Raw genomic sequence first — 13,598 nt, 5'->3', positions numbered from 1 at the left:
TAACCCTATATAAAGGATTGGTGTGGGAAGTACAGTGATAAATGCATTAAAGCTGACACAAATATGTTTACCAATATTTGAATGGCGTCATTATAATAATAAGTATGAGAAACCATATTATGTTGAAGGTAAAGACTCCATGAAATATATGCAAAAATTCATTTTGAATAATAACATTTATAGGGGCAGACTGGGTTACTCAGCTACAACAACCCTAGATTTGCCATATCTGTTGCTTTTACACTATATTTTTGGTTCATTTGTTTGGGCAATTTAAAGTCCTGCACCTGTAATGTACAATATGATAAATTCTGGAATTTTTGTTGTTCAGTTGGATGTAGGTTGAGTCCCATGTTCTGGTGAGCCTGGTGCAAATGCCACATTCATTCATTCAGAAGGGGGTCCAGTTTGGAGCCCAATTAGGATAAATATGTGTGAAAACTTGTTTAAATGTAATCAAAGTACTAGATTGCACTATTTAATTTAGTTGATGCCAGTTTAAGAACACTGGGGATATTTTGTTGCAAATTAAGCCATATGTTTTCTATAAATGTAGCTTACTATAAGAGGGATTATTTACAGAGACCCAGATATAACTGCAAGGGTACTAAGGGGCGTAAGAGCACTAGTGCACTAGTGCACAGTTCAACACCAACAGGTACAAGCCATCGGACTGATGGTAAGTACACAGCTCTACTGCAGTCTAACACACGGATGCTCCTTACTGCAACTTTATCTTGTTCAAAGGTAAAGGAATTTCCTTTGAATTACAGGACTTACATATAAAATTGGTGTTGCAAACCTTTTCAAACTAATGGTAGAAAAGTAGTTGTGGCATATTTGCGTGCTTCTTCATGAACACCGACAGACAGTATTTGCCCTTTACCGTGGCCAATGCAGACTGTTAAAGTGGCCATACACATAGAGATCTAATTGTTTTTGCGTTTTCACCAAGCGAGTATTTCTCTCCCCGATATGCCCACCTTGAGGTGGGAGATATCGGGCTGATCCGATCATCGGCCCTAGGGCCCAACGATCGGATCATAATACAGGAGTATGGGCAGTCAGATTTTTACCCCTGCCCCATTAACATCTGGCTAACTTTTGGGTAGATATTGATCTGGGCCACACACACGGGCCAATAAGCTGCCGACATGGTCTGTTGGCAGCTTTTATCGGCCGGTGTATGGCCACCTTTACTGTGATAACAGAATAATGTGAGCTGTTTATCAATGATTTTTTTTTATTAATCTTTTGTTGACAGCAACTGAACCATCCAAATGTAATCAAGTATTTGGATTCCTTTATTGAAGACAATGAGCTGAACATTGTTCTGGAGATTGCGGATGCCGGAGACCTCTCTCAGATGATTAAAGTAAGGAGTAAGATGGGAAAAAGAGGCAGAAGGAAAATATTCTCTGTGTATCAAAGGAGGTGGGAAATCATATGCAAACTTATTTTGGAAAATACAAAAGGTCCTCTGCACTTAACCCATTCTAACTTATTTTGGAAACTACTTTGGATAAAATCGCTGTTATTGGGAAACTCTCAGCTGTTCTCTACTCTTATAAAGTTTGGCCGTGCAGAGTGGCACTAAGGTTTAAGTTCCATTTTTCTCCAAGGGTCACAGCAGGCACTGGCCACTGGGACATTGATTTTTTTTTCAAGTGGCAAATTTATTAAATGTAAAATACCAGCAATAATCATGTTTTGATTTGTTGTGATGGCACACAATGAAGGCCAAGCCAAAATGTTAAAATGTCAGCATTTCCAAAAGTCATGAAAGCACAAACCAACCAAACCCCTCATTAGTACAGCACACTTTAAAGTAAAATTCCCTCCTAAATGCAAAATTGCGATGAAGTATTAAAAAATAAACAAAAATCATAATTATCTTTTGTTATACTATAGAGCATACTGCAAACAGTTAACTCAGTTTTTTACTCAACTCTGAAATATTAAAATAATTAAAAAATGAACAGGAGGATGTCTCAAACTCAGCTTGAGGCTAAAGCTCCATTTGTTCCAGTTTGTGGGTCTGAGGCGTTAAATATGTTGTGCAAGGTAATTAAGACAAGATGTTCATTAGACTCCACATGTCAGACCTAGTTTTGTTACTCACTTCTGAAAGGGGAAGCTGAATAAACCTGAGTTTAGGCCCTATGAGTAACACTTAGTGTGGTGTGTAGTAAGGTATCCAGCTCCTGAGCTAATAGCAACAGTAGAGGGCTTACAGTTTATTAAATGGTAGTGTTCACATTTACAAATAGAAAAGGCAAAAAAGGTAGCATTAACCCCCCTAGGATTAACTGGGGGGGGGGTAATCATGTCCCCACAAATTCTTGATGAAACCTTGAAGTGATACTGACACTAAAAAAAGTTACCTATAGGTCATATTGATTGTTTTTCGCTGATAGTTCTGCTTTTGTAAATAATTGTCACTTGAAGTTCCTAAACCTGACTGTTTTGCCAACCTGACTGTCCCTACTTAACCTGTCAGTTAGAGTTTCTAATGCTAACAGACTACTGCTGCACAAATATGGCAGCCCCCTCATAGAGGAACATGGGGGTAAGAAAGGTAATGTAAAAGCATTAGGCAAATACTTTTATGGCAAAATTCTAAATAGTATTGAAAGACAATGTTATGATAGATAATAGAAAAGGTTATTTTCTGATGTCAGTATATCTTTAAGTAAAACAGGTTTGTTTCTTGCCTGCTTTGCCTGTAATCTCCCTATTAACCTGAACATTATTCTCCTTTTCCTCAGTTCCTCACCCCAATCTCTTTTTCCATCTCTGTTCCCAGTACTTTAAAAAGCAAAAGCGGTTAATTCCAGAGAGGACTGTGTGGAAATATTTTGTGCAGTTATGCAGCGCTGTGGAACATATGCATTCCCGTAGAATCATGCACAGAGGTAAGCCAAGCTCCAATAACCCAACTTACAGTCTCCACAGTTTTGAAGATGTTCATTTAAAGGGGAAGGAAACCTCGTCGGCGCTAACCCCCCTCCCCCCCTCCCGTGTATTGCCCCCCTCCCTCCTCCCCCTGGCCTACCCCTCCCGCTGGGCAAATGCCCCTAACTTGTTACTTACCCTTCTGCGCAGGTCCAGTCCAGGGAGTTCACAGGCGACATCTTCTTCCACGCGATCTTCTTCCTCCTTTGACCGGCGCATGCTCAGTAGGATCGTTTCGCCGGTACGATCTACTGCGCATGCGCGTGACTTTTGGCGCATGCGCAGTAGATCCGTACCGGCGAAACGATCCTACTGCGCATGCGCCAAAACGCCGGTCAAAGGAGGAAGAAGATCGCGTGGAAGAAGATGTCGCCTGTGAACTCAATGGACTGGACCTGCGCAGAAGGGTAAGTAACAAGTTAGGGGCATTTGCCCAGCGGGAGGGGTAGACCAGGGGGGAGGAGGGAGGGGGGGCAATACACGGGAGGGGGAGGGGGGTTAGCGCCGACGAGGTTTCCTTCCCCTTTAAAGGAGCATTAAGAAGCGGTGGTTTAACTCGGTGACCAGAGACCAAGGTGCAAAAAAACTGACAACCCCCTGCCGGCACCATGCGCGGGATCACCCATTGCTCCTCCTGTAGTTATGCCACTGTTTACCAGGTTCAGACAGAGATTCAAAGTAGCCCCTGGCATTTGAAGCACACAAGCAGCCAAACACCCAAGCCACCCATAGGCCCAGTGGCTACTACAAAGTGAAACCCCTCACCCAGGGCCAGAACTAACGGTAGGCTGAAGATGCACGTGCCTAGGGCCAGTGGCGTAACTATAGATGGAGCAGACCCCGCATCTCTATTGCAGTTGCTGCCCTGGCAGAGTAGAATTCCCCACTTAAAAAATGGAAATTTGACTCTTAAAGTTACCTGAGGCGGCTTTTTGCCACCCCTAGTAACTGCCCGTTCCATTCCGCCTGAGGCAAGGTTTTCACCTTGCCTCATGGTAAGAGCGGCCCTGCCTACCCCAGTCCGTCCAGACAAGTCCTGCTCGGTGCGCCTGTGCATTTGCATGTACTCACATACACGCGTGTGGTGGAGGGGGGTGACACGGCGGCCAGGTTGCCTGGGTTGCCCAGCTGGCCTGGTCCTGCCCTCACCCCAAGGGGCCGGGTATGCACAGCAACCCTGCACACACCCTAACTGCCTGCTCATGTCCCCAGCTCACCCTGCCCGCTAGCTATGGGGGTAGAAGAAACAGACCCTGCCTATCCTCTCCAACCCCCCTCCCCCGCAACTGCAGGGTCTGCTTTCTTTGCGATTACACCAGTGCACAAGTCAAATAAATAGTGACTGCCTATGGCACCTTCCGCAGCCCTTCTGCCATTTGCCAGAGCCTACAGATTGCTAATCCAGACCTGGCTTTAATCCTAAAGTAACATTTCTCTAGTTATTTATGGCAACTGAGATATATGTGTATTTTCTATAAATGGGAGGGGGAATTTCCTTTAGACATTCAACTTTTTTTTTCAACATTTGCTCTGTTCTTTGGTATCGTACCTTCTATGCACACAAGCACAAAGCTATTGTGCACAGCACAAACAACAATTCCATGTATTCTGACAAATCTCCATAACAATAACCCTTAAAATTTGTATCTTCATATATCTGATCATATATTTCAGTTGCAAGAATAATGCAAGGAAGCTCAATTTGCTTCCAACTGTGCACGAGGGTAAATCTTGCCCAATGTTTCTGTTTGCCCATTTTCCATAGAAGCGTAAGTCTTCAGGACATTATTTGTCTCACCTCCATTCGTTATAAAACTCCTGTTTTCCATATATTTCTTTCCCCTGCAGCCTTTTTTCCCTCACTGCTCAGCCTGATACCTGTGAAGATTTTTTTTTTGGTGTGTTTTATCTGGCCTTTGAAGCCTATGATGATTGCGCCTGATGAAACTGTCAGAGGATGATGTGTTTTGATTATTTTCTAAAGTCTTTGCACATCAGAGCTATGAAGGGTGGAAAACAAAGACATCGATCAGAGTTGGGATGCATGTAGTGTTTGGGGCACTGGGACATTTCCTCTGAATATGCTCTGTTTGCTAAAAAGTTATCTGAAAACACAGGCTCTCCATAAAAGTCCAGCACTGTGTGAGAATGAGAGATTAGGACATCACAATGTTAGTGGACATTCATTCTCTCTGGAAAGCCATATGATTAGATTTGTAGACCTCCATCTATACCTAGTCCTGTTTTCTAAAAAACGCTATACATTTGCACATATATACTGTTATGTTTGCCCTCACCAGGATATTTACTGCCATAACCACTTACTAACTAAGCCATGGAAATTATAAGCTTCAGACACAAAATATGTTCTGATGTAGGATTTATTTTCCATGTACAGATGCACAGTCATGTTGGCATAGCATTTCACATCTTTACGCATATGAATTAAAACTTATAACTAGGTATGCACAGAATTCATCATTTTTAGATTTGACTGAATGCTAAAATCTCCACAAAACATGAACTGAATATGAAATCAAATCTGAACCCTAAGATGTATATTTTTATGCATATTCATTCACATACAGGGTGAGAACAATGGGTAGGCAGAAGAGGCACGTGCCTTGGGCACAATGACAGGTGGGGGCAAGAAGAAATCCATATCAGTTGCAAATTGTCTACATTATATAATCTAGCAAGCTTTCAAGATGTTATTGGAATGCATACTTTTAACAGTTTAGTTGTTTGTGTGTGTGTTTTTAAGCAGTTGAATCATTGCAGTTGAGTTTTTTTTATCCAATTTAACAAGATTCAGCTTTCTCAATTGGAAAAAAAGGGCAAAAATTAGTTTCAAAAGACTTGCATTTGAAAATGAATAAATCTGTCTCCATGGATTCTTCAGAATTCTTAAAAAGTGCTGGGGTTTAACCAAAATCCTGAACCCTGCACTTAGTGCATCCTTACAAAGAATTAAGCACTACTCCATTATGGCCAGCTTCAACTGATAAAAATGTAAATAATCATAGAGCACACCCTCACCAGTTGTGGAGTAGGCACCAGTCTAAGTGGGACATTCACTAAGATTCGTAGTTGCGCCAGGCGTAACTTTGCCGCACTTCGCCAGGTGTAGTTTCGCCAGTGCTTGGCAAATTCGCTAAAATCCGAAGTTGCGCTCAGGGGTAGCGTAAGGTTGCGAAGTTGCGCTAGCGTTGATTTGCTAAACGAAACGAAGTTACGCTAGCGATGGTTAATTTGCATACGGCGCCAAATTCAAATTTCAATGGAGGAATATGTAGCAGCACTACAAATGCCTGGGAAACCTTCAAAGCATCAAATAAAATTTTATTTTGCCCTACACATGTGCCCACTGTATAGTTAAGTTGCCATGAGTAAGGAAATGTAGGGGGGAAGGAGGGGAGCCCCCAAAAATTTTTCGATCTTTTTCAGCCTATCACCCATAATATAGAAAAAACTTCAGCGTTTTTGGGACTTAGAAAAAATGTTAACTTTTTTTGAAGAAATCCCTATCTACTCTATTGCGCTTCGCCTGGTCTGGTGGGGTGGAAGTCTGGTGTAAAAGTTAGCGTTCAGAACAATGCGCGCGTTAGTGAATTTGCGTAGTTACGTCCATTGCGCAAATTCGCCAGGCGTAAGGGTGCGAAGTTACACTAGCGAAGTTACACCAGCGTCCGTTAGTGAATTTGCGAAGTAACGAAAATGGCAAACGCTAGCGAATTGACGCTAGCGTTAGGCGCTTCGGCGCATAGTGAATTTGCCCCTAAGACGGGAGGGACAGTGATCATGCTGTGTTCAGCTGTTGCTGAGCAAACAACTACCAGAATGCCTTGGTAGTCATGCCATACATTGGCCATTCCAAAGCTAAGGGATTTGTGGCAGCAGCAAATCTGATTAATTGTGTGGCATTCATGGACAGGAATTAATATCTTACTCTTGCTTTTTTATCCACAGACATAAAGCCTGCTAACATGTTTATCACAGCCACAGGGGTGGTGAAACTGGGAGACCTCGGGCTAGGGCGATTTTTCAGCTCCAAAACCACCGCAGCACATTCCTTGGGTAAGGGCCTTTATGTTACTGCCAAGAGTCTTATTTTTAATCAGTGGTATTTTTATTAACAACTGTTGGCTACAAAAATGGATAATATTTCTGGATTGAGATGAATACTGGTAAGGCAGTAGACAATCTGATAAGTAGAAAATCAGATTTTTGCTTTTATGCAATTACATGGGGGAAGAAATCTATTTGTACAGAAGATGCAGCTGATATGTTGTGCCAGATTCCCACCAGAATGAAAATCAATAAATCCATACACTTTATTATTCACAGCCATTATAGTATCGCTAGTACAGGTATGAGACCTGTAATCCATAATGCTCTGGACCTAGGGCTTTCCAGATTTCCTTAAGTCTACTAGAAAACCATGTAAACATTAAACCAAATAACCTGGTTTTGTTTCAAATAAGGATTAATTATATCTGATGGAATCTGTGGTAGATGGCCATTCCATAATTTTGAGCTTTTCTGGATAACAATTTTCCAGATAACAGATTCCATACCTGTAGAAATGTTTTTTATCCAGGGAAAACAGATAGATCATTCATAATCCATATTGTTTTACATATGAACTTATTGGTTTACAAATGAAGAGAGGCTCCCCTCCCTAAAAATGGGCACTGCCCTGGCTTCACATATGTTGATCAGAAAACCCTGCTCTGCACTTATTAGGCCCAACAAGGCTGAAACTGTTCTGTAGTTGGCAGTTTATTAGCTCCGGTCCTTAGGATGCTCCATGAAACTTGATTTTCTTCCCATGATTCCTACATACATTAAGGTTCCTCACTCCATGTTCCTGTTTCAGTGCAATAAAAGCTAAAAATACTATAAATTTTACATTATCCCAAGGCTGGTTGGATTATGATTTTAGAGTCACAAATGAATGGGTATGAAAGTGTGAGCAGTTTCAGGTGGGAGTAGGTAAGGAATGATGTGTCATCCAACCAAGTAGGAATTACTTGTGCACAGCTTTCTTTGGATGGACTTTTTCAGTCTGTAACTATAACAACTTACATGCTCTCATACTTACCTACGGCTGCTTGATTGAAGGGCTACAACATATTATCCATTCAACGTCTTTCTTCCCTCTTAATTCTATTCATTATATTAGATATATATATATATATATACTGTCGGTTCAGTGGACGCACTCCTTCCGGATTTGTTTCAATCGATGTTGGTGCGTTGGTCAAAGTGTAATACAATTCAGTAAGCAGGACCCGCACTCGTTCAAATTCAGTGAAATAAAAGTGTCTTTATTCACAGGTTCATTTTCCAACGTTTCGGTCCTCACTGGGACCTTTTTCAAGGATGAACGAGTGCGGGTCCTGCTTACTGAATTATATATATATATACAGGGCCGCCATTAGAAATCACGGGGCCCCGTACAACAAAATTTTTGGGGCCCCCTGGGCCCCGCCCACACTGACGACCAAGCTCCGCCCCATATCCCGCCCACATCGCAGTTAAAAGACCACACAGACATCAGCGCTAAAAAAGTAACCCCCCCCCACACAAGTTGTAAAAAGCTATTGATGGTCAGGGCCCCCTTATAAAAAAAATTGGGGCCCCAAAAAAAAAAAATTAAAATTTTTTTTTTTTTAAAAACATTGGTGGCAGGGGCCCCCTGTTAAAAAAAACTTGGGGCCCCAACAAAAAAAAATGTAAAAAAAACTAAAAAATAAACAAACATTGGTGGCAGGGGCCCCCTTCTAAGTTAAAAACAAATTGGGGCCCCAAAAAAAAATTTGAAAAAAAATTAATTTTTTTTTGAAAAAAAAAAAAAACATTGGCGGCAGGGGCCCCCTTATAAGTTAAAAACAAATTGGGGCCCCAAAAAAAAATTTGAAAAAAAATTAATTTTTTTTTGAAAAAAAAAAAAAAACATTGGCGGCAGGGGCCCCCTTATAAGTTAAAAACAAATTGGGGCCCCAAAAAAAAAATTTGGAGAAAAAAAAAATTTTTTGAAAAAAAAAAAATGGTGGCAGGGGCCCCTTACAAGTTAAAAACAAATTGGGGCCCCAAAAAAAATTTAAAAAAAAAATAATTTTTTTTTGAAAAAAAAAAAAAACTGGTGGCAGGGGCCCCCTTACAAGTTAAAAAAATTTGGGGCCACCAAAAAGAAAATTAATTTTTTTTTTAAAAAAAAAACCCAAAAAAAAACAATGGTGGCAAGGGGCCCCTTACGAGTTAAAAAAAAAATTGGGGCCCCAAAAACAAAAGTTTTAAAAAAAAGATTGGTGGCAGGGGCCTATAGAATATTAAAATAATACATTGGTGGCCAGGGGATTAAAAAAAAAAAAAACACAAACTGGTGTTCAGTAGAATTGAACTCATGGCTTCAGTACTTCAACTTCGCCTCCTTTCGTGACTTCGGGTCTTTTCACCGCTTCAGGACTTCGGCTTCGGCTGTTTTCGTGACTTCGGGTCTTTGCGCTGCTTCAGGACTTCGGCTTCGGCTGTTTTCGTGACTTCGGGTCTTTTCGGCGCTTCGTGACTTCGGCTTTTTCCGTGACTTCGGGTCTTTTCGTCGCATCGGCTTCGGCTTTTCGGCACTTCCGCATTCGGCACTGAAGAGGCAAGACGTACGGCTCGGGCGCTCGTAAGGGGGGCCCGGATCTTCAAAAAAATGCAGCGCTGCCGGGCCCCCCTTCATGCCCGGGCCCGGTACGCTTGTCCCCCCTGTCCCCCCCTGATGGCGGCCCTGTATATATATATATATATATATATACACATACATACAGAGAGAGAGAAATGCTGTACACACACACACACAAATAACATTTGTATATTTAAATAAATACCCCGTCAGTGTCGAACTGGGATACCAAGGGCCCACCCAAAAACCTTAGATCAGGGGGCCCACTCTCAGTACTATTATTCTTCCTCTACTCGCTCAACCTCTATTCTCCTAGTCTCTTTTCTGTACATACATTAATCTATTATCCCATCTACAGTATATAGCCTCTCTCTATTTTAGCCTCTCATAGAAATAGGGAATGGGCATGAAATATGTCAAATGTTTAGCAGCATGAGGGCCCACTGACACCTGGACCCATAGGGAGTATTTCTGGTATCCCCGTAATCCTTATTAATTTATTTATTTTACAAATTACCCTTTAATCTGTTGCTTATCTCTACTCTGTACTTTTTATGCAGGGACAGCTTTATACTGTATTTTATTATATTGTAAATAAAGTCTCTCTTTAGCACAGTGTTTCAGAATATTTACCAGAAAGATGGCTATTCAACGATTAGAGGAACGTAAAGGGGAACTCCAAAAAACATAACTTAAGCTTTTCAAAAAGTAAACATAATTTCAAACTACTTTGCAATATACCTCAATTAAAAAATATGCAGTCTTTTCATGATTTTTAATGGTTTCTGACAGATCCCTAGCCCCCTGCTTGTTTGCTGATCTTTCTGACTACTTTGCTTTGTATCAACAGCCAGCTCTCCTTAGCCTGCATCCTCCAAACCCCACAATTCCCTGCACATGTGATTTCAATAAGGAATGGAACATCATAGTGCAATGCATTGTGGGTTATGTAGTTCTTGCATGCTGTCTGTAAGCTGTGGAGAAGTTGTTACAATTTATAACATCAGTGTTTAGTCCTTCCTTCCCTGTCAGGATTTCAAATGATGCAGAAAGAGAAGAACTGTTATCCAGCTGGATTGCAGCATAGAAAATGGCATTTACTGTATGCATACATTTTGAAGAACCGGTAACTGTGATGAGTATATTAGGGGTTTCTGTATGGGCCTCTTTATCAAATTTTGGTTTGGAAGACGGAGTTCCCCTTTAACTATTCAAACATTAAGCATTATTATTCATTACCTTTCCGTAAGATTACCTTTCCGTAGAATTCAGGTAATAGAGTTCTAAGGGGCACAAGAGCAAGCCCCTTAATGCTTACTTAGCAGGCACTTGTGCCCCAGGGAATGCAGCAAAACTGGCACTTGGGGCTAGGGCTGGGCCAAGCCGACAAGGCACCCTAAGCAGCCAAGCCAGCCACCCCAGCAGCAGAGGGGAGGGTAACAGAGGGGATGCAGGGGAAAGTGACAAAGGGGAGGGGAGAGTGACAGAGGGGAGGGAGGGGAGAGCGTCAGAAGGGAGGTAGGGGAGAGTGACAGAGGGGAGGGGAGGCAGAGGAGAGTGACAGAGTGGAGGGGAGAGCGACAGAGGGGAGGCAGTGGAGAGTGACACAGGAGGGAGGGGAGAGTGACAGAGCGGAAGGAGAGAAAAGTGACAGAGCAGAGGCAGGGGAGAGTGACAGAGAGGAGAGTGACAGAGGGGAGGCAGGGGAGAATGACACGGGAGGGGAGAGTGACGCAGGGTAGGAAGGGAAGAGTGACAGAGGGTAGAGTGACAGAGGGAAGGGATGGGAGAGTGATGAAGAGGGAGGGGAGAGAGCAGCAGAGTTAAGGGATGGGAGAGTGACGAAGATGGAGGGGAGAGAGCAGCAGAGGGGAGGGGAGAGTGACCGAGATTAAGATATATTTAGATTAAGGCACATACTGGAAGTTGCTGTATTACTTTGTATGGCTGAACTAAGAAGGCAACATGACGCCCAATAGTTATACCTACATTATGTTGGTGCTGTGTAAAGGCATGTGTCTGTGGTACAGTTCCATTCCCTGTATTGCCTGCATGCATCATGAATGCGGAAAACTGCGTTCTGATTTCCATGGCAACTTTCCAGAATGTGGTATTTGAACCTGGTGTTAGCTCCATGTAGGCTTATATGCACCAGAGCTACAATCCAGTGCAGCACTGGCTTCTATTGATTTGTTTATATATGTAGCCCCCATCAGTGCATCACGTACATTACAAACAAACATAGCCTTTCCATTGTTTAAATGAACACACACCTATATTGTTTTCTGCACAGGTCTGGACTGAATTTTAAAAAAGGCCCTGACATTTAAGGTATACACAGGCCCAAACAGCCACAGAGAGGTCCAAAGAGCCCCCCACCAGCCCAATAAATAGTGACCATCTATGGCATCTTACACAACCCCTCTGGCATTTGCGAGAACCCACAGATTTCCAGTCCGGGCCTGTTTCTGCATATGCACTCTCCCCTCCCACCCTGGTCACTGAAATCATTTTTCCCACTAATAGCAGGACATAACAGTTTTGATTTATCATTTTAAGTGATCCTTTTGTGGCTTTTAACCCAGGGCCAAAGATGATGGATTATGGTGAGGCAGGCTGCACCATCCGGAAGCTGCCTATGAAGGGTTGGCATCTTTCCGCTAATGAAAATGTATCGGAGGTTGAGATGATTAAAGGAGACAAATCCTCCGGAGAAATTAAAGCAAATATTCTCAAAGTGCTCTTCTGAACCGAGGACATGAAGCATTTTATTAAGCTTTTTGGCAGTTTATGATAGGACATGGATCTGATACATGCTATCAGTTACCTTGGGAAAAGAGCTTTTCTATAGAGATGAACATTGGGCCCATTACGAATTGCTGCCATGGCTTGATCAAAAGGATCTGTATTCTGTACTGTAGGCCAGATCCTTCTTTCAGGATGCCACAATGCTGAGAGGGAAGCGCTAGATATTTGTATTGCATTAGTCTATCTATCTATCTATCTATCTATCTATCTATCTATCTATCTATCTATCTATCTATCCATCATCTATCTATCATCTATCTATCTTTATTTATTTATCCATATATCTATAATCTCTCTCTCTCAAAAAATAATCAAATCTCTGTAAAACCTTCTTTATTTAAGAACGTGTCACCTCGTCATCTCATTACATTTCTGTTCTTCCCCATGACCCAAGTCTCTTCTCCGTTATTAGCTCTGCAGTTTCAATGGAAAAGGAAAATATTTTGTATTTTTCACCCTCGGCAAAGTGCTTTGTAGCTGCTAAGTACATTGCTGAGTGAGACAATGCATCTGTTTATGTGGTCTGTCTGTCTGTGACTGAAATTCCTTTAGCAGATGAGAAATCCACCTGCCTTATAGAGTAGCCAGTACAGACAGGCACACATGCAAGCTTCCCTGGGCAGGTCACCAGGATACTTTCTTCTGACTGCTCACTGCTGTCTTGGTGCATTATGTTTGGTGACATATATCTAGTGGCAGGGACTGATGGAGCACACCAGACACTTGCCACTATTTAAGAAGTTGGCAGACATGTGATCTTCTCCCATGTCCATATCTAATTAGGACTCCTTTAGATCAGTGTTTTTTACTGTTTTTCTTGGGGAGGGGGAGCAAATAGGGTTGGATCCAATAACTGGGTTATGTACATTCCTTTATTAACAGCTATTTTAGGAGGAAATGGGGATAATGCCCTGTTCTTAGGGTCCTGATCAATAAGAGTCCCTGGTATAGATGTTGGTTGTGTAGGACGGTCGACCAAATACTATATTGGGCTATGGAGGTTGTTTGTGGTCTTCCACTATGTCTAATGTGGTTAGGGTTGCCACCTGGCTGGTATTTTACCAGCCTGGCCGGTAAAAAATGATGGCTAATCGCAATGTTATGAATAGGGGAAAAAAGATAAATATATAGGTATTTTTTTCCAGAAAAGGTGGCAACCCTA

At 42.1% G+C, this 13,598-nt stretch overlaps 1 protein-coding gene across 8 annotated transcripts in view; it reads left to right on the top strand.

The window, feature by feature from the left end:
- nek6.S (NIMA-related kinase 6 S homeolog) overlaps nt 1-13,598 on the top strand; it is a 168,504-nt gene that overhangs the window by 138,229 nt on the left and 16,677 nt on the right. For all 8 annotated transcript variants that reach the window (XM_018231876.2, XM_041574114.1, XM_041574113.1 and 5 more), the window contains 3 exons: nt 1,265-1,375; nt 2,807-2,915; nt 6,925-7,032. In XM_018231876.2, coding sequence (XP_018087365.1) covers nt 1,265-1,375; nt 2,807-2,915; nt 6,925-7,032 — 328 coding nt within the window. The remainder of the gene's footprint in view (nt 1-1,264; nt 1,376-2,806; nt 2,916-6,924; nt 7,033-13,598) is intronic.

This window comes from Xenopus laevis, chromosome 8S (genome assembly GCF_017654675.1).
Source record: "Xenopus laevis strain J_2021 chromosome 8S, Xenopus_laevis_v10.1, whole genome shotgun sequence".
NCBI classification, from domain to species: Eukaryota; Metazoa; Chordata; class Amphibia; order Anura; family Pipidae; genus Xenopus; species Xenopus laevis.
The sequence above is the reverse complement of the archived record's forward strand: the minus strand, read 5'-3'. Positions and strand labels throughout refer to the sequence as shown.